Source organism: Oncorhynchus mykiss, chromosome 21, assembly GCF_013265735.2.
Source record: "Oncorhynchus mykiss isolate Arlee chromosome 21, USDA_OmykA_1.1, whole genome shotgun sequence".
Taxonomy (NCBI): Eukaryota; Metazoa; Chordata; class Actinopteri; order Salmoniformes; family Salmonidae; genus Oncorhynchus; species Oncorhynchus mykiss.
The window spans coordinates 32,422,060-32,449,901 of NC_048585.1; the positions used below are offsets into that span (position 1 = coordinate 32,422,060).

The following is a 27,842-nucleotide window of genomic DNA, read 5'->3' on the forward strand; positions in this document are numbered from 1 at the left end:
TACAGTCGTGCAACGATTGTGCTTTTCACAAATGCGCTTTTGTTAAATCATCCCCGTTTGGCGAAGTTGGCTGTCTTCGTTACGAATAAAGCCTTCACAGTTTGCAACGAGCCAGGCGGCCCAAACTGCTGCATATACCCTGACGGTTGCAAGAGAAGTGACACATTTTACCAAGTTAAGAAATTCATGTTAGCAGGCAATATTAACTAAATATGCAGGTTTAAAAATATACTTGTGTATTGATTTTAAGAAAGGCATTGATGTTTATGGTTCGGTCCACATTGGAGCAACGACAGTCCTTTTTCGATTGCAGGAAACGCTATATAAACTTGTAATATCAACCATGTGTAGTTAACTAGTGGTTATGATTGATTGTTTTTTTTATAAGATACGTTTAATGCTAGCTAGCAATTTACCTTGGCTTCTTACTGCATTCACGTAACAGGCAGTCTCCTTGTGGAGTGCAATGAGAGGCAGGTGGTTAGAGCGTTGGACTAGTTAACTGTAAGGTTGCAAGATTGAATCCCTGAGCTGACGAAGTAAAAATCTGTCGTTCTGCCCCTGAACAAGGCAGTTAACCCACCGTTCCTAGGCAGTCATTGAAAATAAGTGTGTTAACTGACTTGCCTAGTTAAATAAAGGTGTTAAAATAAATCCAATTCGGCCAAATTGGTGTCCAAAAATACCGATTTCCGATTGTTTTGAAAACTTGAAATCGGCCCTAATTAAATTGGCCATTCCGATTAATCGGTCGACCTCTAACCTTGACCAACTTGTTATTTTTAGGGGGTGAGGGATCTGGTATGAACAAACATCTAAACTCTAAAACATGATACAGACAACGGCAAATTTGTTCCTCACAGTTGTTTTATTGTTGTTCACAACATGGCTACAACGCCGACGGTGGTGTCTACCTCCAAGAATGGACGATGCCAGAGGTGGAAGAACAAAAAAAATATATATACTATTTGCCAGAGTCCCACTCGACCTGTCACAACTCTCCTTCCCTGGTAATAGAGAACAGTAAAACTCCAGCCAACATGTTTAAAAAGGTCAAAGGTGACGCCAAATCTCCCAGCATTCCCTTCAACCATTTCCTAAATGCCTCCACAAAGCAGTGGTGACCATTTTGTGAAGGGCCTCGTGGGTTTGCTATTTATTTTTCTATATGGCACCGACAGCAAGACCATGTTAAAGTTCTAAAGACACATCCATGAAAATAAATCATTTCTCAATTTAAAAACGTACAAGTCTTTTTTTGATGCATTATGATTAGCAACGAGGCACATCCTTTGTTTTTTTCCCCCCTTCCCTTCACTTGTTCTTTTTGAAGATGGATCCTGTAGAAATCCAACTGACGCAGAACTAATCCCATTTCTTTGAGTCGGTGAATTCTCCCTCCTCGGACATGCCCCCCTGCCCCGCCCCCTTTCAACCCTCGTGCCACCTGTAACTGTGGTGACAGTGAGGCAGGGGAGCGAGAGGGAGCGGAAGGGGGGGGGGCGTCTTCTCACACAGCCAAAGGCGCATTTCGTTTCCGGGTTCACCCTGTCACTCCAATCCTTGCGATGCGTCTTGATTGGCTTTCCACAGTGCCAAGTCCCGCCCATCTGTCCAGTAGGAGATCCCTTTAGATTCTCGTCTGCTGCGGTCTTCAGCCTCTTTGCCGTCACCTCTGAATGTTCGCCAAAATATTTAACCTGAGGAAGAAAAACATTTAAATGACAATAAATCAATGGAGATGTTACTGACATTTGCCAACCTAAATACGATCAGATATTTTTTTGGAACCATCTAAAAGACATGGGGTGAGATGAGTCTGCAGATCCCAGTGCGGGGGCTGTTTAGGTTTCTGTGTTGATGCCTAACCTGGTGTTCTGGCAGAGCTCTTTGGGCGTGGCTATCGGAACAATCTGGTGAACTCCCGGATAGCCCAGCACACCTGCTTACACTCCTCCGCACTGGAGAAAGAGGGGAAGAGCGAGAAAAGGGCAACGTTATTAATGTGGTGCATTTACATAGGTAATTCAACACATTCAGGCTCGCCATTTATTCAAGGTCACTTTAAATTAATCTGAAATGAACCCACGTCGAGCATGCAGGGTCTCTCACAAGACTCCCACTGTGAACTCAAGGTGCTCCCTGAGAATTACTATCTAGCGGTCATCTGTCTGAAGCTCCCATTCCCTCAGAGAGACCGCATGTGAGGGAGGGTGGAGCGCTGGAAAACTGGGGAAGGGATGCTTCTAGGCGAGCCTGAACGTGTGGCAGGGAATCCATGAGGTTTCCCTACTCCGGTTTTCCAGCGTTCCACTGCTGCAGGAGCAGCTTGTTTGAGCATGCCTAGTGACACATGAGCTCTTCCCAGAGTCAGAACATAAACAGCTAGCTGTTTTCCAGTGGGAAAATGCAAAGTTTCACCTGCTATAACTCCTGAACTTATGAGGACAACACATGGCCAGTTAGATAATTTCTGGCGGAAAAGAATGCACCAGATTCCACTTGAGAAGCATGGAAGGGGCGTGGCTGTGATATGCTCACCTGGTGACCTGCTTGTGGAAGTCTGTGAGCTGTTTGTGTGTGACGGTCACCGCCCCGCCTGACGTCTCCTTAGGAAGCCCCTTCAGCGCGTTCTCCAGCCAGCGGCAGAACGTCTAGAAAACATATCTGCAACGTTAAACATCAAACACACATCAGGAGGCAATGCAATGGTAGTACTACAACCCTTTCTCACAAGGGAAAGTGCTGTCATGCCCATGTCATTGGAAGTGTGTGTAAATATGAATTGTGGTCCCTGTTGAAAGATGTTCTCTTAGCGCCATCTTGTGGTATGACAGCGAGCACCTGTCGAAGACTGTATGTGTACATCTACTTTCAACTGCGTATGTATTATACAAGTACTGTCAGGAGTGGTAGAGCTAAGAGCGTGTGTCAATATACATGTGACTCACCGGCCTGTCGAACACCATGATCTCCCAGAGCACCTCAGCCACATCGGGGAGTGTGTAAGGTGGCAGGCAAAAGCAGCATGTGTGCATGAGCTGGGTGACCAACTGCTGCCCGTGCTGCCCCATGGCCTGGCCTATTAGCTGCTTCCGCAGCTCAAAGTCATCCTCGTGCTGCAACGAAGAAAAAAAAAGAAAAAAAAAACGTGACAATCTGACTGACATATTGTTGTTATTCAGAGGAGACTTTTGGTTGATCGTCAGACAGTGAATCCCCATGTTTGAGGGGGTCAGTTTGAGCAAGGCAGAGGCACAGATTTGCTCATCTTGATGACAAATAATAATTTGGGATACAAATGTATTTGTAGATCAGTGATTCTGCGCAGTCTGCAACAGAGACAAACAAACATTGACTGTTGAAATAGATTTGACTTTGTTGGGGCTGACTCACGTCGTTGCTGACACCCGTGTGGATGAGGTCTCTGACGAACTTCATGACACTGCAGTTGGCGTCCCGGTGGTCCAGTGTGGTGGCAGCGATAGCGCACTGGATGATGTGGACAATGATGCCACTGCTGAGCAGGGTGACGGGACTACGCTGGACAAACCTGCAGAGAGAAGAAGCAAGAGAGAATCTTCTTTATAACCTAAATGCTACTGTAAAACAAGTATGCCTGTGTCAGGTCCCCAGCAATGGTTATTTTTCATTCTTGCCCCTCAGACAAAGCCCATTGAGTTTACATTTAAAAGTGAACTTATTATTTTGAGGGAGAGGAGCAACTGCTTGAACTGTGTTCCAGTTGATCATACCTGGTGGCGAGTCTGAAGAGGTCATCTACTGTGTCTGGGTGGTTACGGAGACCGTTGGGCTGCTCCAACAGCTGGAAGGTGGGCATACACAGAGCCTACGGGGAGCGAGAAGGGACAAAGTCAGTTCAAAACCAATAGAACAAACCAGAGTTCCACTGCCACTCCAGTGAACTACAAGTACCTATGAAAGTGGTGTGTTTGTCCTACCTGTAGCATGTCTAGTAGACCTTGTCTGCAGCCTTCCTCCATGCCGTACTCATCCACCAGGATGCTGCCCAGATAAAGGAAGCAGGAGTGGGGATACACCTGATACACACTGACCATCTGAAACACCACACATTTAACATCTTTACACCTGATACACACTAACCATCTGAAACACCACACATTTAACATCTTTACACCTGGTACACACACTGACAAGGGCCTGACCTTATCTTTTGGGACTGAATTTTTACCTGTCCGAAAGCTCAAGTCTGAAAATTGGTGACTGAAAATTGTGTTGTATGATGCAAGGAACCACTTTACCAATAACATTCATTATTATCACTGGTTTTGACAATGGAATGCTGCTGGTCTCTGATCCCATGTATTATATCTCCTGCCGTTGTGCCTTGAGTAAGTACTGCACAGATAGGCTACTGAATATAAAACACATGGTCGGTCAACCCTGCATCTGGAGAACTACTGGAGTACAGGCTTTTTAGCCAACCCTGCTCAAGCAAGTCAGCTTATAAAGGTCCTGTTGAGCAAGGTGGTGTGTTAGAGCAGGGCTGGAGCAAAATCCTGCACACCCAGTAGCTCTCCTGGACGAGGGTTGGCCACCCTGCAACATTACAACTAGGGATGCACGATATAAAAACAAACAAAAAAAATGTAATTTTTTTTTTTTTTTTAATTGTAAAAATAGGTGAACATAACAGAAGATATTAGCTAAAAACACCAACATTGGTATCGATGTATAGGTATGCACGTTAGCTTTGACAATGTAAGTACATGACGTAATGCAATGTAAAATTTTGCGCTAAAATAATACTTCTTGACCCGTAAAATAAGCTTTTAATTTGACACGTCAAATAACAGTTCTATTATAGAATGTTGCGTGTTCCGAATTTGCACATGCAAGCCAAGTGCCACCACTACTATCAGTAGCACTGTCAAAACTGTACAAAAGAAAGTCTGCAAACAACCAAACACTGGCCACAAACGATGCGTTTACAATACCGCATTAGTAATAAAGCATTATTTGTTCGACCGCAACTTCTGGGGTAGCTAGCTTTAGCTTGGTACCTAAGCTAGCACCAAAACAACCAGCCAGAAAACAATGACGAGTAGAAACCAGTCATTTTCATTATTCTTAGTAATGATTTAGGAATCCTTGTAAGTATTAGCTAGGTTGCCACTTGTTTACCTATTGAAATTGAACTTCAGTTCATGAAAATAAATAGCTAGCTAACGCTACTGAAACAGATGTTGTTTTGCTATGTTTGCATCCATCAGCTAGCTAGCACTGTAGGTAAGTTACGTATCGATGAATCGTTGTGACATATGAAATGAGAGTGGTAGAGTAATCAATGTGTAATAACTACGTAAAAAAAAAGTATGAATGTGTTAAATGTGATGCAGTCATATTCAGGTCCTGACTGGTCAAAAGTGTTATTTGACACATATCTTTTATGACACGCAAAGACCCAAAACGGTGTTCCATAGAAATCCTGGTTGAGAATGAAACAACTGAACGAAACAGCACAGCAAGTAGGTGAGAGAAATAGGTTTGATTATGTTTTACTGGTAATGGGGACATATGTAAATGCAAACAACATAACTTTTTTGGTCAGTGTGGTGTGTGTGTGTGTGACCTTTAACTAGGCAAGTCAGTTAAGAACAAATTCTTATTTACAATGATGGCCAAACCCGGACAACGCTGGGCCAATTTTGTGCCGCCCTATGGGACTCCCAATTACAGCCTCTCGCACTGAGATGCAGTGCCTTATACCGCTGTGTCAAAGTGTGTGTGTGCGAACTATTTAACTGTACTAGAATGCATAAAAAGGCCCCTAAAATGTAAAAATCTATTTTGGGCAAGGTATCGTAATCAGCCAAAAATGTAATTTTCGTGTACCGCTAATTACAACCAAATACTTATGTCTTCATTAAATGAGTGAAATTATTTTATAAACCAGGGATTAAAATGATTAAGGTGGGCGAGGTAGCCTACTAAAAAGTTTATATTTGTAAGGTTAAAATATTCAGTGTTCAGGTGAGATCTTTACAGCAAAGGAGTTACTTGTCAATTGGGCTATTCTAAGAATATTTGTTAACCTCTGAGCACGGAACCCGGTAGCGGGCTGAAATTCCACAACATACGGTGATCGCTACATAAATAGTCATATTAAACATTCACGAAAATACAAGTGTCTCACATGTATCGGAAGCCTAGAATCTTGCTAATCCAACTGCGGTTTAAGATTTTAAAAATGATTTATTGCGAAAGAATACGATGCGATTATCTGAGGATAGAGCCCCATAAAAAATAAAAAAAGCACAGGCGTAACAAAATCACATACGGCATTAAAATAAATTGTTTACCTTTGACGATCTTCGTCTGTTTGCAATCCCAATGCTCATTGTTACACAATGAATGATCTTTTGTTTGATAAAATCAGTTATAGCCTAACACAAAACTTTTTGTGAACCGCTTTTGTTGTGAATTCCATCTCATTCCATTTGACTACACATTCCAGGTAAATAACCCACACAAAACCTGACTTTTCCAGTCATGTTTGGTTTCATTGCAATCAACTGGTTTGTTTGTAACACAACCAAACCTGATGGGCCATTTCGCAGGACGTATTGACTGAAATAAACCGATTTGAAGACAACAAGTAATGACATCACTGTGCACCAATGATATGACCACTGTTTCGTTGATTGACTATTTTAACACAATGACCACTGATGGTCATGAAATCTAGCTGGGTAGATAGCAAATGAGCTGAGGTAAACGGCAATATGCAATGGTTGTGTGTTGGAAGACCAACCCATGTCGTAAACTCCGGCGTAAAGAGAGTCATTCGCTATTGAAGTTATTCCGGAAGGAGCTACGCATTTTACGCACAGCGTTGTTTTGGTAAATGCGCAGATTCAGCTGTTATATATATATATATATATATATATATACACACACACACAGTGCCTTGCGAAAGTATTCGGCACCCTTGAACTTTGGGACCTTTTGCCACAGTTCAGACTTCAAACATAAAAGATATAAAACTATTTTTTTTGTGAAGAATCAACAACAAATGGGACACAATCATGAAGTGGAACGACATTTACTGGATATTTCAAACTTTTTTAACAAATCAAAAACTGAAAAATTGGGCGTGCAAAATTATTCAGCCCCCTTAAGTTAATACTTTGTAGCGCCACCTTTTGCTGCGATTACAGCTGTAAGTCGCTTGGGGTATGTCTCTATCAGTTTTGCACATCGAGAGACTGACATTTTTTCCCATTCCTCCTTGCAAAACAGCTTGAGCTCAGTGAGGTTGGATGGAGAGCAGTTTTCAGTTCTTTCCACAGATTCTCGATTGGATTTAGGTCTGGACTTTGACTTGGCCATTCTAACACCTGGATATGTTTATTTTTTAACCATTCCATTGTAGATTTTGCTTTATGTTTTGGATCATTGTCTTGTTGGAAGACAAATCTCCGTCCCAGTCTCAGGTTTTTTGCAGACCATCAGGTTCTTCCAGAATGGTCCTGTATTTGGCTCCATCCATCTTCCCATCAATTTTAACCATCTTCCCTGTCCCTGCTGAAGAAAAGCAGGCCCAAACCATGATGCTGCCACCACCATGTTTGACAGTGGGGATGGTGTGTTCAGGGTGATGAGCTGTGTTGCTTTTACGCCAAACATAACGTTTTGCATTGTTGCCAAAAAGTTCAATTTTGGTTTCATCTGACCAGAGCACCTTCTTCCACATGTTTGGTGTGTCTCCCAGGTGGCTTGTGGCAAACTTTAAACAACACTTTTTATGGATATCTTTAAGAAATGGCTTTCTTGCCACTCTTCCATAAAGGCCAGATTTGTGCAATATACGACTGATTGTTGTCCTATGGACAGAGTCTCCCACCTCAGCTGTAGCTCTCTGCAGTTCATCCAGAGTGATCATGGGCCTCTTGGCTGCATCTCTGATCAGTCTTCTCCTTGTATGAGCTGAAAGTTTAGAGGGACGGCCAGGTCTTGATAGATTTGCAGTGGTCTGATACTCCTTCCATTTCAATATTAATCGCTTGCACAGTGCTCCTTGGGATGTTTAAAGCTTGGGAAATCTTTTTGTATCTAAATGGAGGAAGTGGAGGAATATTTTTTGAACGGAGACGACACCGCTGTAGCCACTGTGTATAATCTGTAACGGTGCCTGCAGAAGAGGAACAATGTCACCGTTTTGGACTGGTAAGTTATTCTCATGCTAATGCCCTTGTTTGAAATTAATAATATAAAATGTGATTTTTTTACATTTTAGAAGCAATATATAAAAATGTAATGTAATGTGATGAAATTATGTAATGAAAAGTGATTAAATGTGTCTGCCGCCCCACCCCAACCCACATGAAATAGCCTATTTGAGGCTGTTGAGGGGAGGGCAGGCCCACAACAATGGCCGAAGTGAAATGGAGACAGTAGATCTAGCTGGTCTGTCATAATATAATGGAGACAGTAGATCTAGCTGAAATGTCAATATACAGTGGGGCAAAAAAGTATTTAGTCAGTCACCAATTGTGCAAGTTCTCCTACTTTAAAAAGGAGAGAGGCCTGTAATTTTCATCATAGGTACACTTCAACTATGACAAAATGAGAGACAAAAATCAGGAAAATCACATTGTAGGATTTTTTATGAATTTATTTGCAAATTATGGTGGAAAATAAGTATTTGGTCACCTACAAACAAGCAAGATTTCTGGCTCTCACAGACCTGTAACTTCTTCTTTAAGAGGCTCCTCTGTCCTCCACTCGTTACCCATATTAATGGCACCTTTTTGAACTTGTTATCAGTATAAAAGACACCTGTCCACAACCTCAAACAGTCACACTCCAATCTCCACTATGGCCAAGACCAAAGAGCTGTCAAAGGACACCAGAAACAAAATTGTAGACCTTCACCAGGCTGGGAAGACTGAATCTGCAATAGGTAAGCAGCTTGGTTTGAAGAAATCAACTGTGGGAGCAATTCTTAGGAAATGGAAGACATACAAGACCAATGATAATCTCCCTCGGTCTGGGGCTCCACGCATATCTCACCCCTTGGGGTCAAATGATCACAAGAACGGTGAGCAAAAATCCCAGAACCACACGGGGGGACCTAGTGAACGACCTGCAGAGAGCTGGGACCAAAGTAACAAAGCCTACCATCAGTAACACACTATGCCGCCAGGGACTCAAATCCTGCAGTGCCAGACGTGTCCCCCTGCTTAAGCCAGTACATGTCCAGGCCCGTCTGAAGTTCGCTAGAGAGCATTTGGATGATCCAGAAGAAGATTGGGAGAATGTCATATGGTCAGATGAAACCAAAATATAACTTTTTGGTAAAAACTCAACTCGTCGTGTTTGGAGGACAAAGAATGCTGAGTTGTATCCAAAGGACACCACACCTACAGTGAAGCATGGGTGTGGAAACATCATGCTTTGGGGCTGTTTTTCTGCAAAGGGACCAGGACGACTGATCCGTGTAAAGGAAAGAATGAATGGGGCCATGTATCGTGAGATTTTGAATGAAAACCTCCTTCCATCAGAAAGGGCATTGAAGATGAAACGTGACTGGGTCTTTCAGCATGACAATGATCCCAAACACACCGCCCGGGCAACGAAGGAGTGGCTTCGTAAGAAGCATTTCAAGGTCCTGAAGTGGCCTAGCCAGTCTCCAGATCTCAACCCCATAGAAAATCTTTGGAGGGAGTTGAAAGTCTGTGTTGCCCAGTAACAGCCCCAAAACATCACTGCTCTAGAGGAGATCTGCATGGAGGAATGGGCCAAAATACCAGCAACAGTGTGAAAACCTTGTGAAGACTTACAGAAAACGTTTGACCTCTGTTATATACCCTTTGTTGGCAATGACAAAGTATTGAGATAAACTTTTGTTATTGACCAAATACTTTTCTGGATTTTTAAAAATCATTTTGTCTGTCATAGTTGAAGTGTACCTATGATGAAAATTACAGGCCTCTCATCTTTTTAAGTGGGAGAACTTGCACAATTCGTGGCTGACTAAATACTTTTTTGCCCCACTGTAAAAGACAGATCTCGCAGGTCTATAATAATATATTCAACCTTATGTTCCCTGTACTCAGATATACACTGCTCAAAAAAATAAAAGGTAACACTAAAATAACATCCTAGATCTGAATGAATGAAATATTCTTACTGTCCACTTAGGAAGCAACACTGATTGACAATAAATTTCACATGCTGTTGTACAAATGGAATATAGACAACAGGTGGAAATTATAGGCAATTAGCAAGACACCCCCAATAAAGGAGTGGTTCTGCAAGTGATAACCACAGACCACTTCTCAGTTCCTATGCTTCCTGGCTGATGTTTTGGTCACTTTTGAATGCTGGCGGTGCTTTCACTCTAGTGGTAGTATGAGACGGAGTCTACAACCCACACAAGTGGCTCAGGTAGTGCAGCTCATCCAGGATGGCACATCAATGCGAGCTGTGGCAAGAAGGTTTGCTGTGTCTGTCAGCGTAGTGTTCAGAGCATGGAGGCGCTACCAGGAGACAGGCCAGTACATCAGGAGACGTGGAGGAGGCCGTAGGAGGGCAACAACCCAGCAGCAGGACCGCTACCTCCGCCTTTGTGCAAGGAGGAGCAGGAGGAGCACTGCCAGAGCCCTGCAAAATGACCTCCAGCAGGCCACAAATGTGCATGTGTCTGCTCAAACGGTCAGAAACAGACTCCATGAGGGTGGTATGAGGGCCAGACGTCCACAGGTGGGGGTTGTGCTTACAGAAAACACCAAGATTGACAAATTCCCACTGGCGCCCTGTGCTCTTCACAGATGAAAGCAGGTTCTAACTGAGCACGTGTGACAGACATGACAGTCTGGAGACGCCGTGGAGAACGTTCTGCTGCCTGCAACATCCTCCAGCATGACCGGTTGGGCGGTGGGTCAGTCATGGTGTGGGGTGGCATTTCTTTGGGGGGCCGCACAGCCCTCCATGTGCTCGCCAGAGGTAGCCTGACTGCCATTAGGTACCGAGATGAGATCCTCAGACCCCTTGTGAGACCATATGCTGGTGCGGTTGGCCCTGGGTTCCTCCTAATGCAAGACAATGCTAGACCTCATGTGGCTGGAGTGTGTAAGCAGTTCCTGCAAGAGGAAGGCATTGATGCTATGGACTGGCCCGCCCGTTCCCCAGACCTGAATCCAATTGAGCACATCTGGGACATCATGTCTCGCTCCATCCACCAACGCCACGTTGCACCACAGACTGTCCAGGACTTGGCGGATGCTTTAGTCCAGGACCATCCGCCACCTCATCAGGAGCATGCCCAGGCGTTGTAGGGAGGTCATTCAGGCACGTGGAGGCCACACACACACACACACTACTGAGCCTCATTTTGACTTATTTTAAGGACATTACATCAAAGTTGGATCAGCCTGTAGTGTGGTTTTCCACTTTAATTTTGAGTGTGACTCCAAATCCAGACCTCCATGGGTTGATAAATTTGATTTCCATTGATAATTTGTGTGATTTTGTTGTCAGCACATTCAACTATGTAAAGAAAAAAGTATTTAATAACAATATTTCATTCATTCAGATCTAGGATGTGTTATTTTAGTGTTCCCTTTATTTTTTTGAACAGTGTGTGTGTGTGTGTATATATATATATATATATATATATATATATATATATATATATATATATATATATATATATATATATATATATATATATATATATATAATTATACCTCAGCAGCACAATATTGTGTAGAGCTTTGGCAAAGTGGGTGATGTTATATCCTTCCTGTTTGGCCCTGTCCGGGGGTCTCATAGGATGGGTCCGCATTGTCTCTGACCCCTCCTGTCTCAGCCTCCAGTATTTATGCTGCAGTAGTTTGTGTCGGGGGGCTAGGGTCAGTTTGTTATATCTGGAGTACTACTTCTGTCTTATCCGGTGTCCTGTGTGAATTTAAGTATGCTCTCTCTAATTCTCCCGGAGAAGGACCTGAGCCCTAGGACCATGCGTCAGGACTACCTGGCATGATGACTTCTTGCTGTCCCCAGTCCACCTGGCCTTGCTGCTGTTCCAGTTTCAACTGTTCTGCCTGCGGCTATGGAACCCTAAACTGTTCATATTTAGTCTTGAGGTGCTGTCCTGTTGCATCCTCTACAACTACTGTGATTATTATTATTTGACCCTGCTGGTCATCTATGAACATTTGAAAATCTCAGCCATGTTCTGTTATAATCTCCACCCGGCACAGCCAGAAGAGGACTGGCCACCCATCAGCCTGGTTCCTCTGTAGGTTTCTTCCTAGGTTTTGGATCTTTCTCTGGAGTTTTTCCTAACCACCGTGCTTCTACACCTGCATTGCTTGCTGTTTGGGGTTTTAGGCTGGGTTTCTGTACAGCACTGAGATATTAGCTGATGTACAAATGGCTATATAAATACATTTGATTTGATAGAGGACTGAGGGTCTTCCAAATATTGAAAGTGTGTAAATAGTTACCCATGTTATTTTGTAAATGTTTTTTGATTTTTTTCTCCCATATTTTTCTCATTTTTTGGGGGAGGTGTGTTAGAATACCATTTTGTATATAGTTATTTGTTTCAAAATGTATACCTTCACCAATTTGGCCACTTGGGTACATTTGGGCTACGCACCCATATCAAAATATGTGTTGGCCATTTGCGGCAATAAACGAGTTCCTGTAGAAAGTTATTTTAGTTAGTATGCATTAAATGTCATGTCCGACTAACAGTTAACTAGCGAGATTGAAATTAAAGCAGTGTAGTTTGGCTGGTTATCTAGTTAGTCTTTTGCATATCATTATTTTGCAAATGTACTTCAGTCTCGCTCTCCCTCCCTCTGGAAACTGGCACACAGCTGATGCACAGGATTCTTATTGTTGACCAAAAATGTGCTATAACTGGGAAATAGCTTACTAGCAATTATCAAATGTGCAAACGCGGATCCCTTTGACCTCAAACACATCTTGCATGATTGAAAGACCACTTTGCCTATGTGATAGAATTACATATTTACCTGATTTGGTTGATATTAATAGTTAACGATGATATACTTAACTATAGTAAGACATTTCTGTTCTTTTAAATGTTGATTTTCTGTAAAGGGATGGTTTCCACTAACTTCATGCAGTTAACCTCTTGGATATAGGGGGCGCTCTTAATTTTTGGATGAAAAACGTTCCCGTTTTAAACAAGATATTTTGTCACGAAAAGATGCTCGACTATGCATATAATTGACAGCTTTGGAAAGAAAACACTCGGACGTTTCCAAAACTGCAAAGATATTGTCTGTGAGTGCCACAGAACTGATGTTACAGGCGAAACCCAGATAAGAATCCAATCAGGAAGTGACGCATTTTTTGAAACCGCCTCATGCCAATGACTCCTTATATGGCTGTGAAGGAGCTAGGAGTCAGCTTACGTTTTCCACGTTTTCCCCAAGGTGTCTGCAGCATTGTGACGTCTTTAGGCATTTCCATTGGAGAATGGCTGTAAGAGACCATATAGGGCGAGTGGACGCATGGTGTCTCCCGGAGAAAACCTTGCGTAAAACACTGAGGTAGCCATTTTTCCAATCGTTTCTTATGAGAAACCAACTGCCTCCACGGATATATTATCGAATACATATGTTAAAAACAGCTTGAGGATGGATCCTAAACAACATTTGCCGTGTTTCAGTTGATATTATGGAGCAAATTTTGAAAAAAGTTCGGCGTTATAGATAGTATTTTTCTGTCGATTTCTCAGCCAAGCAGGATGAACAAACATTTTGTGAAAATGTTGCCTGCTGCCAGCACAGCCTAGCATAGCATTATGCCATGCTAAACTTACACAAATGCTTGTCTAGCGTTGGCTGTAACGCATATTTTGAAAATCTGAGATGACAATGTTGTTAACAAAAGGCTAAGCTTGTGTTTCAATATATTTATTTCATTTGCGATTTTCATGAATAGGAAACGTTGCGTTATGGTAATGCGCTTGAGGCTATGATTACGCTCCCGGATACGGGATTGCTCGTCGCTAGAGGTTAATACGGGCTTATGGTAAGGGAAATGGGTTTTGCTAGAGATTGCTTGAGTTGACAATGACTTGGTGATAAAAACCTAAAGCCGGCATTCCATATACGAGATGTGGTGTGTGTAACCCAGAGAGATAGCCTAGAAGAAGTTAGAACAATCACTCATTGTCTTATCTTCCAGGCATCTGGGAAACTAAGCCGGGTTGGGGGTTAAAATAAAATAAAACTGTGCGGATGACCACAGGATAAATCCAAAGTGGCTAATGGTGCCTCCAACCTTTTTTGGGAGGGGTGGAACCAGCCATGACTAAGCATCTTTAGTATATAAAAAAAACCTGTAAAGTTTGTCTTTAAAGTTTAGGCTGCTCAGCCCAACAGTCACGAGTGTTGGGTTGACTAGTCTCATTGTAATAATTCAACAAAATGAAATAAAGATGATTGTTTGAAGAAATAAAAGTCTCTCTCAGTATGAATTTCCACGACACCGGTCAGTGCAGGCCTACAATAATTATACTGTATTCCGATGCGCTCTGCAGAGATCGGGAGTGAGCAAAACATCGCACCCGGAGGACACTGATCTAATTATGAGCAAAGTAACCTAAATATATATTTTTTCAAAAATGACTAGCCCGGGGGCAAGCAGACAAGCGTTAATGTTATGCTGACCATCTGAAACACACACTGTTAAGACCTATACTAGGGTCAAAAAATGTCCAGTAACTTTCTAGATTCAAGAGGGAATAATCAGGAAGCAAGGGAATCTGTCAATCCAGGAGTTTTGAAAAGTTACCGGAATTTTGCAACCCTATACTGTACATTCAGCCTAACTTTGTCATAAGTCACCAGCTGCCTGCCCTGGGCTCAACAAGCACCCAGTGGCGATGGACATTGTATACACAAATAACAGACACGCCAACAAAGATTAACCCATCTGCATATGGGGCGTATTGTGACCCAAACACAGGAACACGCACCTGTGTGACGAGTGGCTGTAGTAGAGAGGCAGAGCCCTTGCCCACGCAGCGCACAGCGAACCGCAGGCAGCGACAGCAGCGTTCCACAATGCGGTTATCAGCCTGGTGTGTGTTTAGAGTCTGTGACAGGACCGGCCAGATCTACAGAGAAACACCAAATATAGGTTTAGCATGAGAAACTGTGGGAATGTCTGTACGCAATCATGGCCTCAAATTGAAATTACAATCTGAAAAGGAGAAAAGCGCCAAGGTAGTTGAGCACCAAAATAGTTCCATTAAAACAACTTAGTCCAATTAATGTGTTGAACAACGCAGGTTGTATGCAAATGGTAGCTTCGTCCAAATACAACAAAAAAAAAAGCTCAAATGTAGAGGGTGAAAAAAAAAAAAATGTCAGTTGCTTTACCTCCTGGATGACTTTCTGACATGGGTGTGTTTGTCCATTCTCTACAATGGGGTTTGTGTGTCTGGGGGGGAGAAAAAAAACATTAAGCCAAACATTTCTGCTTAAAATATTAATCAGCCCAAATCATATCATTATAGCTACATTAGACAGTTTGTGGCCTGTGCAACCAGGATATGTATATATAGCACAATGCGTTATAAATGAGTCGAGTGTACCGGAAGATTACTGCTAGTCTGTCCAGCCAGACAGTGGGGTCAGCGGCTTTCCCATTGCTGGGGTCCTGAGAGAGAAGCTGAAGATAGGAGACAAATAAGCAAACCTGTTGGTATCACACAAATACCCAATCCACAATACTACTATTGTAGTGGGTTACACACAACCTACAACCAAACTTGCACATAAACAAATGGTAGAAAAACACACCTTTTTGAGGGCCATGACCTGCACAGCACACAGGTCACTCAAACACTCAGCAATCTTCTCCAGGGGCAGACGAGCCAGGACCAGGGCTGTACCTGCATTGCAAAACAACCAGCATTACCATGGTGACAGAGCAACACCACTCGTTTAATACAAATCAAACTCATTAGGTAATCAAATAAAAACTGGACCCACAGTCCAGAGAGAACAAGTTGCTGAAAGAAATGGACTAGCAAGTGAGACAGAAATGAATAAAAACAAGAGATTGAAAGTGAGAGATGGAATAGAGGGAGTGGAGCAGAGAAAGAAAGACCGACAGACCAAAGTAGTAGAAAGAGTGGCATGGTATAAATGCTTGGACTACATTCATTTTGGAGAATCTCTTATACAAATGGGTTAAAGTTATGTATAATAGTAAATAATGGCCACTTCTCAGAAAGTATTAAAATTGTCAAAAGGAGTTAAAACACATGTCAACTATTGCCATTAGAGGTCGACCGATTAATTGGAATGGCCGATTAATTAGGGCCGATTTCAAGTTTATAACAATCGGAAATCGGTATTTTTGGGCGCAGATTAAAAAAAATAATATATATATATATATACACACACACACACACCTTTATTTAACTAGGCAAGTCAGTTAAAAACACATTCTTATTTTCAATGACGGCCTAGGAACGGTGGGTTAACTGCCTTGTTCAGGGGCAGAACGACAGATTTTCATCCTTGTCAGCTCGGGGATCCATCTTGCAACCTTACAGTTAACTGGTCCAAAGCAATAACGACCTGCCTCTCTCTCGTTGCACTCCACAAGGAGACTGCCTGTTACACGAATGCAGTAAGCCAAGGTAAGTTGCTAGCTATATAACTTATCTTATAAAAAACAATCACTAGTTATGGTTGATGATATTACTAGATATTATCTAGCGTGTCCTGCGTTGCATATAATCTGACTGAGCATGGTAGGCAGAAGCAGGCACGTAAACATTCATTCAAACAGCACTTTCGTGCGTTTTGCCAGCAGCTCTTCGTTGTGCGTCAAAAGCATTGCGCTGTTTATGACTTCAAGCCTATCAACTCCCGAGATGAGGCTGGTGTAACCGAAGAGAAATGGCTAGCTAGTTAGCGCACGCTAATAGCGTTTCAAAAGTCACTCGCTCTGGGCCTCCTAGTAGTTGTTCCCCTTGCTCTGCATGGGTAACGCTGCTTCGATGGTGGCTGTTGTCGCTGTGTTGCTGGTTCGAGCGAGGAGAGGGACGGAAGCTATACTGTTATACTGGCAATACTAAAGTGCCTATAAGAACATCCAATAGTCAAAGGTATATGAAATACAAATGGTAGAGGGAAACAGTCCTATAATAACTACAACCTAAATAATAACTACAACCTACTTATGGCCCTGCCTACACAACTTTCTAACAGTGTTTTATTCTACTTTATTTGGAATGGGCCTATTCATATAATGATTATGAATTCAGAGGGCAAAAATGATTAAATATTAAAGCATTAGACCTCTGACTAAAGGCTTCAATCATACAAAAACATATACTTATATCCAAACTGGTTCTCTAGCAGATTAGTAAGAAGGGCTCACCTAGTATTCAAGAATGGCCTTTTTTCTCTTCATTCAGATTACAACCTCTCAATTTTGGTTATTTTTAACACAAGACATAGAAAACTGTTGGCAATTTCAGTTTAATCCACCAGAAGAGACAGAACAAATATTATCATTAAACTCCAATACACTAATTGATTAAAAAAGTGTTTTTGGAGAAAAATAAAAAAATTATAATCTTCTAAATTATATAAATACGACTGGTGGAGTTCACACTGGCAGTTAACAAAAACATATGGAAATGTCTGCTCTAACCAAAATCACAACCAACGGATTGCAGCATTACTGCACAAATGGAGGAGTCAAGTGGAAGAAGGTAAGGAACTTGTCTTTTGTCCCTACATGAAGACTAAAATCATTTACAGCTGTGCCATACAGGTTGACAAAGTAGTCAGGAGATTTGCGATGTACCGATTCCCTGGCACATGGTTAGTGAACTGATAGACAAAACGACACCAGATTAAAAACATAGAATTTCAATTATACAAAATTCTTGCGATAGTGCGCACACACACACAGTACCAGTCAAAAGTTTACACCTATTCATTCCAGGGTTATTTTTACTATTTTCTACACAGTGTAGAATAATAGTGAAGACAACATATGGACTCATGTTTTAACCAAGAAAGTGTTAAACCAAAATATATTTTATATTTGAGAATCTTCAAAGTAGCCAACCTTTGCCTTGATGACAGCTTTGCACACTTGGAATTATCTCAACCAGCTTCATGAAGTAGTCACCTGGAATGCATTTCAATTAACAGGTGTGCCTTCTTAAAAGTGAATGTGGAATTTATTTTCTTAATGCGTTTGAGCCCATCAATTGTGTTGTGACCAGATAGGGTTATCTTCTGTATACCAGCCCTATTTGGTAAAAGACCAAGTCCACATTATGGCAAAAGACCAAGTCCATATTATGGCAAGAACAGCGCAAATAAGCAAAGAGAAATAGTCCATCATTACTTTAAGACACGAAGGTCAGTCAATCCAGAACACTATGAACTTTTAAATGTTTCTTCAAGTGTAGTCGCAAAAACCATCAAGCACTATGATGAAACTTGCTCTCGTGAGAACCACCAGAGGAAAGGAAGACCCAGAGTTACTTGTACTGCAGAGGATAAGTTCATTAGAGTTACCAGAATCAGAAATTGCAGCCCATATAAATGCTTCAGAGTTCAGAAAAGACTGCATGAATCAGGCCTTCACGGTCAAATTGCTGCAAAGAAACCACGACTAAAGGACACCAAAAATAAGAGACTTGCTTGGGCCAAAATACACAAGCAACGGACATTAGACTGGTGGACAACTGTCCTTTGGTCTGATGAGACAAGTTGATCTCTGCATGTGTTGTTCCCACCGTAAAGCATGGAGGAGGTGTGATGGTGCTTTGCTGGTGACACTGTCAGTGATTTATTAAGAATTCAAGGCACACAACCAGCATGGCTACCAAAGCATTTTGCAGCGATAAGCCATCCCATCTGGTTTGCGCTTAGTGGGACTATCATTTGTCTTTCCACAGGACAATGACCCAACACACCTCCAGGTTGTGTCAGGGCTATTTGACCAATAAGGAGAGTGATGGAGTGCTGCATCAGATGACCAGGCCTCCACAATCACCCAACCTCAACCCAATTGAGATGGTTTGGGATGAGTTGGACTGCAGAGTGAAAGAAAAGCAGCCAACAAGTGCTTAGCATGTGTGGGAACTCCTTCAAGACTGCCAAGGCAAAGGGTGGCTGGCCCCTTTGAAGAATCTCAAATATAAAATATATTTTGATTTGTTTAACACTTTCGGTTACTACACGATTCCATGTGTTACTTCATAGTTTTTACATTTTCACTATTATTCTACAACGTAGAAAAAAGCACAAATAAAGAAAAATGCTTGAATAAATAGTTGTCCAAACTTTTTGACTGGTACTCTGTGTGTAAAAAAACCCACAAAAAACACAAGAGATACAACCATCCCAGCTCTGCAAACTCGACTGTGAAGAACCAATCATTAGATCACTTGTTTTGGTACTGCCCATATGTACTGTTGCTTGTTTTTGGTCGCAGGTTCAGAGGAATGGCTGAAAGCTCCAGGTAAATGTTGGAATCTAACTCCACAAATTTTATAAGTCAGTCAAATCGATCAATAATACTCTTAGCAAAGGTTTTTTAACTTTAAATTTACAATCTGTAGAAATTATGAAAATAGAAAGTTTCAAAACGTTTGTGAAAAATATATGGCAGCTAGAAATCAAAACTGGATGGTCTTCAGAGATAGATGGGAGGGGTTGAGAGTAGTTGAAGGATGGGACTAAAATAAACAAAAGATAAGTCATGTAAAATATAATTGTGTCCGTAAAATGTATATATATAGTATTTATGAGCTGAAAGTGGAAGCATAAATATTTTGGTCCATTAGTTTACTCCAATTAGGGGAGGGGGTAGTAGGTTTAGGGGGAAAATAATAAACATCTACAAAATAAAATAAGTGGGATTGAAAATGCAGACGACACTGATAGAAGCCACAATCTGCCATATTAAAACTGATCTACCCCATAAAAAGTGTCAAAAATAAGGGTGGCATAACGTTACCTTTGAGGAGGCCTACGGCGGCTTCGGTGGTCAGGGCAAAGGAGTCGAGGGCACGGGCGATGTCCAGCAGGCCCTGGAAGTGCTGGGCCATGTGGTCCCGGCACACAGAGCAGATGTTATGGATCGCCTTGGCCGCCACGGAAGCCAGGGTCTTCTCCCTCAGGCCCTTCATCAGGTAGTTCAGCACGGGGTCTGTGACAGAGCGGGGCTAAGGTCATACACACATCCATAGTATACAACCAAGAGGGGCACAGGCAGAGGTGTAACAAAACAGAGTGACAGGCATTTGACACAGGACGGAAAAAGGAATGGAAAACAGAGAAAAATGACAAGGAAACAGACGTGCTCAAAACTAGAGTTATACACACTAACACACAGATGAAGATGAACCTCCAAATTGATTAACTCAATCACTCAGGTCCCGAGCTAAGCAATTGACTGTAACGTGACCACTGAACCTACCTAGGAACCGCGGGTTGCGGTCAACGACCTCGCTCATCTCCCCCACCAGCTCAATGCTGGTGTAGCGCACGGCGATATGGACAGTCTCTGGCAGCAGCACCACCTGCTCTAACACCTCTGTCAGGGTGGGGTTGTTCTCACTGACAGGGGGAAAGCATTAACACGTTACACACAGGAGTTATACATTACGCACAAATTAAAGATTGAAACGTTACACAAACACCCTGGGGGGGGGGTAATTTACAAATCTACAGCAGTTGTACACATTCTACACAGTGGGGAAGGGATTTAGTCATTATTCATTCTATTAATGAGGAATGACGTGCAGAGGACACTCACGGGTCTACACTCTTGGCGATGGCGGCCATGATGAAGAGAACAGCCTCGGTCACCTCCCAGGGAGGGTTGCCTTCTTTTAGAGTGGAGTACAACTGAGAGAGTGAGAGGGAGAAAGAGGAAAAACAGGAGAAGACAGTCGGTATATCTTGTCATCTAAATTACATAATTTGAACTTGCAATTTCCAAAAGGTTGCTACCTGGGAGAAACATTCCATGGAGCCCACAAGGAAAATGACATCCTTCACAAGATCAGACACCCTCATCCTGAACTCCCCAAAGTCATCTGTATCTTCTGGGATGCCCTCCTGTGGATGAACACAAAAGTGGAGACCATGAGTGAAGGATACTCTGCTACCAAAGCCAAATGATGTACTTGGTAATACGTGCACATGATTAAGGGATTCTACAATCAGATACGACATAAGCAGAGTATTGGGGAGTATGGTTGGCATCACTGGAATTGGTTAAGGACTACTTGTCGTGTGTTGGTGGTTCTTACGTGGTCGGGGTCTAGTTGGCAGTGGCGGGCCAGGCCGTGCAGCAGTCTCTGGATATAGGGTCTGAAGATGCCGTGGAGGGCAGGGTCGTTGGTCTTATACAGGTTCTCTCCCAGACGATACCAGAAGTTAAATGAGATCTCCACAACCTGAGATTCACCAGAAGAGAACACACACACTTGAAATCCACCCAAAACAGAGTGTGTGTGTGGGCATATCTTGTGTTGTGTACCTCATATTGGGGGTGTCCTGCACAGATGAGCAGCAGCTCAAGCGTTCGCAGGTCTCCCATGCCCTGGCCTGGACTCTTGACTGTGGTCTCCAGAAACGTCTCACACAACTCAGTGAAGATCCTACAGTAATTCAACACTCTGACAGAACAAGGGAGAAGGAGAGAGAGTTAAGGAAGGAGAGAGTTGTGGATAAAAGTTATCATTCTTTTCTTCCACACAGAGGACAGTGGAGAAGAGTCAGACGAGTTCAACATCAAGAGCAATGGAGGAAGGATAGGTTTGGGGCAGGAAGGAGTGTGGTGATTGGATAGGTGATCTTGGTGTATGTATGTAAAGGGGAGTAGTGTGTTCATACTTGTCGAGGTCCTCCCGTGCCACAGCCATATGGTAGGCCGTCTCCAGCGTGAGGACGCCCTGAAAAAGCTGCAGGGCCAGGGGCATGTGTGTGTCCACGTTCTCGATGGCGTACAGCGCTGAACACACACAGTCGGACGCAGCCTCGTGCAGGTTAGTGGACGTCTCGTCTCTTTGCTGCCAAACAGACAAAAAAAATAACAGTATGCCAAAGAGATGTTCGGTGGCTGAAACCCATGCATTATGCATACAAGCGATTAGCATTCTAAACCGGCATAAATTATTGCCCCGCCCCCCCATGGTTGTTGCACAAATAAGGGTTTGGAACGAATGCTGCTCTAATATTTCAAGAGACTTTGGGAGTGTTTGTCACTAGCACTGTTTATTTGTGCTTCCAAATTGCCATGAGAGAGAGTGAGAGAAAGAGACATACCAGCACTTGGAAAAGGACCATCAGGAGCTGGTTGTTGGCCATAAAGTTGCTGTCCAGGACTCCCAGGTTGAACCAGCTTCCCAGACAGCGGAACACCTTGATCAGCATCTTCTCATTGCTGCCAGACTTCTCCACACATGTCATCTAGAGACAACACACATGCGCTAACAACACTGATTCTTATCAAAACCACAACGCTGTGTCTGAAGCCAAACGCACGAGGAAGTTCACCCAACGAAACAGGAGTCACGACAGGTGTTATTGACTCAATGAAAATTGTTGATTGTAGGTTGAGGTAACCCCCAACACAAGCAGTATAGTTCTGTCTCTTTTCTGTTGGTTTTGGGAGGACAACTCCTACATCCTTACACTTAATCCTCAAAAACATCTACAGTCAAACTTGGACATTCTGCAGAGAAAATTATACTACAAAGTGAGTGGTTCAGTTTGTCCCTCTAAGGTAGTGGTAGTAGCTGAATAGCTTTGTGATAATGAGGCTGTACATCACAGGGTTTTATAATGAGAGGATGAACCCATGGGGGGTCTGCTTAACCAGTAAGGGGGAGTGGTGACAGGTGCTCTAGTTTAGACCAGCTGAAATCAGGTGGGTAAAATAGGCTAGTATGTGAGTATTGGCGAGAGAAAGATGAATGGATAGTGTGCGTGTCAGCCAGAGAGAGAACTCTCACCAGTAGGGTGACCACAGTACTGGAGTAATAGGCCAGGTCCTCGATGATCTCTGTCCTGCGATTGGCTCCGATGCGTAGGGAGCGGCTGTGGACCTCCTCTGGGAGCACTGTAAGGATCTCTATCAGAAACGTCATGGAGCTGACATCATTGCTATACCTGAGAGGCAAGGAGAGTGGAGCAGAGACGGCAGCAGTCAGTAAATGAGAAAATTAGCATGAAGGAGATGTATTTGAAGCTTAACGTCACCTCAAAAATACCAACTATTTACAATGGCTTTTGACTTTATAGAACCACCCACAGTCTAATATCCTGTAACTCTGGCATTCTGTTACCCACAGGTGTGATCTGAGATGAGTGGTTGAAAGGCAGGGGTCTTACTTTTCAATGAGGGTGTGGACACAGCCCTTCCAGGAGGCCATCTGTAGGGCGAGGTCTGCAATGGCCAGAGCAAGCTGAGAGAGGGAGGAGAGAAATTAGACAAGAAATCATGAAGAACTTGTAAGGATTAGAGTATCTTAATGCCACGTAATACTGTACTTGTTAAATTGTACCACAGCTACACCCCTGTGGTGGTACATTGGGGTAAATGCTAGAGTTCTATTGCTACTGTGCCATGTGCATGGCTAAGCCTTTGGGACATTTCGATGGTCAGTGGGACATTCCTCGAGAGCATTCTAGGAGCATAAAGGCTAAGACAGAAATCCAAGTCATCAGAGAGTGTCAGTGGTCACTGACATAGGGTGATACCGGATGGACAATAATTGGATGGAAGGAGCTTTACCCTAGGTTACATCAATGTGCGAGGAGGCCATTACCTGAGTGACGATGATGGGGGAGAGGTCTTTGAGGCTCTGTATGTGTGAGAGCAGGGAGTCTCGGAGGGCGATGTGGGTCTCTGGGGGGAGCTCAAAGAACGACGTCTGGATCTTCATCTTCATGGTCTGGGCGGCAAAGTAACAAGACTCCACGTCCTGTTTCAGCTGGAGGAGCTGGTCTGCCATCTCCCACGCGTACATCTGTGGGGAGGGGATACAGGGAGAACAGTTAGCGCCACCTTGAACTTTATTCAGACAGGAAGGTTACGGAAACAAGGAAGTCAAAAACAGGGATACTGGTGCGGAACCGCCCTGAATGAGAGATGTGCCCCTGCTACAGTGGTAAATATGAAAATCAAAGCCCCATTCCAAATGAAGCAAATAAACCCACTTCCGTTTCATTGTTTAAACCATTTTTCCCATGTGGCTGCACTTGTCATCCCGGGACAGTGCCGTATTTCAGGCCCTTTTCAAGTGTCACCTCATTTCTTTCTACAAAAAAAAGGACCTTTTGTCAGCGAGACGCATCAATTAATTCAGGCTACAAGAATGTAGACCTAATGACAATTACCGACTGTTTTTACACCTTTTGGTGTTTTTTAACATACGTCTCTTTCCAATTATCAAATGGGTGCACAGTGCACGATTTTAGATTTATTTCTAAAATCTAGTACTTTTTCATGTGATTTGGTTGACAATCAGAAGAAATCATGACTGGTTGTGTTCATGCCACATTAAAGGGTAATACATTTTTGGCATTAAAATGGCATGTCTTAACTATTAGGCCCCTAAAAATAGTCAGACATGTTACGCCGATTGTCAAAAAAAAATCACTACAAAAAGTAGGCTACCTGTCCATGTTCGTCCACTCCATTAGCCTAGGCTATAACCCCCTAAACAGACTGGATCCACACTGAAAATACACAATCATTAGTTTGATAAAAGACCTACTCACAAAAGAGATGGAATTGTTAATACATTTAGAAAATTCCAAAGAAAAAGCAGAATAAACTAAATCGAACATCTTTATATCAAAAATACAGATTTTGGTCTATAATCTTGGGGGGAAAAAATGTCTTTCAACGAAGCAAATAGAGCCCAGTTTCAAATAATCACTGAGGATAACTGTTGCAGACTTCAGATGCGCAACACATCGGCAACTTTTTAAAAATTGTTATATTCATGTTTTTTTGTTGTTGTCTTTTTTTTTTTTTTACAATAAAAATAAGTGTCTTGACTGTGATAAGGGCTCGGGGGAAAAAGCGGTGTGTCTGCTAAATTAACAATGCACGGCTATGCAATTTCACAGGCATAGGCCTCTACAAGTAAGCGCCACTGCTGAGGTTACTGCCTTTTTGAAGATTGTGTTCCACAATATAATCAGTTGACATTAAGGTTTCAATAACTTCACTTGCTTTTAAATTAGGAATTGTTATCTGTAATGGTTATGATAAATTAGGCATCGTTGGCATAGTCCTACAGAAAAAGGTAAACAATTAAAGATATTTTTTTCTCAAATGGGGAAGAAAATAAGGTGAGAACTCGAACAGTCACAAAAAAAAAGCACCTCCCAGTAAATGGATTACTTTGCTTACATTCTCAGGTCTGGGTTCCAACCTACTCAAATTATTTCAAAACCACACTAATCACACAAACACCCAAAGGGAGTAGGCCCATTTAAAAAATGCAGTAGGCCAAATCTGATACCCTTCCTATGCAACACCATCAGGTGTCTGTTGCTAGCTGCCTTCATAGAGGGCTTGTTGCCTTAACCAACAGTTGGTCAGCTATTAGATATTCTGGAGTATGGTCTAAAGTAAAACCTGGTAAAAATGTGTATGAGAATTTATATTGCAAAGTGAAACAGCCAAGCCCCTTCCCCATTTGTCCATCAGTGTCCAGTATGTCCTGGCAGCCAGGGTGAAAAAGCTGCTGACAGCACAGAGCACACACACAGTGCTCATCACTCAGATGGCTCCTACTCTCCCAATTTAGACCGTTCAGATCCAAGTGCCAGCAAACTCAGGAAGTTGCTTGTGTCACAGTCTAAAGTGTTTTAAAACATGTTATGCGACATTTCATTTTTTCTTAGGGAATCAACACATGGCTTTGTGAGGCCTTTCTGTGGGAACTGCATGATAGTGGGGAGAAATAGCAGTTTTGAATCCAGTTACCCTGAGGCTGTCTCTCTTAATGCAACCTGTAGGAAGGCCATCTATTATAAAAGTTATCACAATAATACGTTAAGGTTGGTAGGAATACGTAGCGGCAACATGAAGGTGGGCCGTATTTCAGATCATTGATTGTCCGATGACAGACAATGATTACATTTCCTGCAGTAGTTAAGGCAGTAACCAATGAATATGCGGAAACCAGACCGACGCAGCACCAATGGAGGAAAAAAAAACAAAAAACAAATGCGGAAATAAAACGGCTAACGTTAACCAACAGCAAACAACTTTAAGTGGCACACCATTTACCCAACATAATCAACACAAATGGAAGTTGTTCGTGTAGCTAGCCAAGTTAACGTTCGCTGACTAACTCAAAGCAAAAGCCCCCCTGGCAATATCGTTAGCCCGCTAGCTAACTTTAGCTAGCGAGGCAACACGCCCCTCTACTAAGCAATTTAGCCTTATGTGGCTAAAACGGCAGGTTTGCTAGCAAGTAATGGACGCTAGCATGGTGGCCACCCTTGCCTCGCGCTCTTCCTGTGCCATGGCCGGCTAACGTAACTGTCATTAGTGCGAGCTACTGATTATGTCAAGATAGTAGTTTAGTTAACCCTAGGCAACTACATAAGCTAACTAGCAATACATGGATGTTAAACTAGTTACTGTATCTGCTGTGTGGCTAACTAGCTAGCATTGTCAAACGCCATGGATTGTTTAAAGACTAACGTTACACGCGAGAGAAAGCTAGCTTGTGTTCGCTTTATTATCTTCGTTGCACATAGGAATCCCCATAGATCTATACCCGTTTCCATTTGACAGTTACTAGCAGGCTAGTAGTGGAAAGAGCAACTGTGCGGCTAATGCTAAGTAGTTAGTTTGCTAGCTATCTATCAAACTAGCTTAACTAAGCTAACTAGATAATGCTATGCAGTTTGTTGCTAGCTAGCGTGTGAATCTATGCTCATTCATTCGTAGTTGGGTTAGCATATACAAATACATGTTTTTTATCACCATGGTATTACGCATTCTGATGCAATGTTTTGTTTTCGGCCTCACACGACCTGCCTAGCCATGTCTTGTTCTAGGCCCATTCCAAGTCCCCCCCATCCCTCGAGTTTACTTACCGATCTCTGTAGCTCCCCCAGCCACACCGAAGCTCGCTCTTTACCGGCGGGGTCCGGATCATGATAAAGAGCCTGCACAGCTTGATACACAAGTGCGACTGTCGGTTTCTCCATAGCGCTATGCTACGTTACAGTTTAGTGTAAATGTGAAGGCGCTACAAATCCCACAGATTATGTTTAGACGGGGTAATATTTATTCGTTCCTTGTGCTCGCTGTTCCGACCGCCATCTCAATCGAACACAGGCTCCCCGTGTGTCACCGACAAACGCCCCCGTCTAGAAATACAGATACAGGAACTAAAAGCTGTACACACTAAAAGCTTCATATATTCGAGAGACACAATGGGCGGGTCTCTTTTACTGTTATTGTAAAAACAAGAAACACCATATCAATTGAATTGAATTAATGGTTACAATGTATAACTATGTTGCTATGCGGTATGTAAACATTTTTTTGTAAGAGAACCCCAATATCCATTGAAAGACCGTTAGATGTCAGCATAGCGCATGATTTACAACAGTTGTTCTCAAACTGGGGTACTAGTACCAAAAATGCCTATTAATCTGTGCTAGGAGTACCCCTGAGGGTACCTACCTGGCCAATCCACAGAGGGTATTTGGGAATATGCATAATAACATTTGCTTAACTATCAGATGGGCATGAGGGGGTACTTCAGTTCAGAT

General features: G+C 42.7%; 1 protein-coding gene across 1 annotated transcript; it reads right to left on the bottom strand.

Moving 5' to 3' along the window:
- Positions 1-849: 849 nt before the first annotated feature.
- Positions 850-27,430, bottom strand: LOC110500260 (transportin-3). The gene is made up of 23 exons (XM_036957666.1): positions 27,159-27,430; positions 23,861-24,061; positions 23,424-23,497; positions 23,045-23,201; positions 22,356-22,499; positions 21,924-22,099; positions 21,568-21,706; positions 21,338-21,484; positions 21,036-21,143; positions 20,839-20,930; positions 20,500-20,639; positions 20,038-20,229; positions 15,840-15,931; positions 15,632-15,708; positions 15,417-15,477; positions 15,011-15,151; positions 3,963-4,079; positions 3,756-3,850; positions 3,397-3,553; positions 2,952-3,119; positions 2,542-2,654; positions 1,870-1,961; positions 850-1,700 (listed from the first exon to the last, which is right to left on the bottom strand). Exons 1-22 carry the CDS (start codon positions 27,270-27,272, stop codon positions 1,901-1,903), a joined length of 2,766 nt encoding a protein of 921 aa, XP_036813561.1. The 5' UTR covers positions 27,273-27,430; the 3' UTR covers positions 850-1,700; positions 1,870-1,900.
- Between the last annotated feature and the right edge of the window lie 412 nt (positions 27,431-27,842).

Bases quoted from the DNA above. Each gene is read 5' to 3' on its own strand.
- LOC110500260 (XM_036957666.1), bottom strand. From the start codon at position 27,272: ATGGAGAAACCGACAGTCGCACTTGTGTATCAAGCTGTGCAGGCTCTT. The intron at 22,100-22,355 runs GTATGTCTCTTT...TCTGTTTGGCAG, and splicing joins TGGTCCTTTTCCAAGTGCTG to CAAAGAGACGAGACGTCCAC. The intron at 4,080-15,010 runs GTGCGTGTTCCT...GTGGTGTTTCAG, and splicing joins TACAGCCACTCGTCACACAG to ATGGTCAGTGTGTATCAGGT.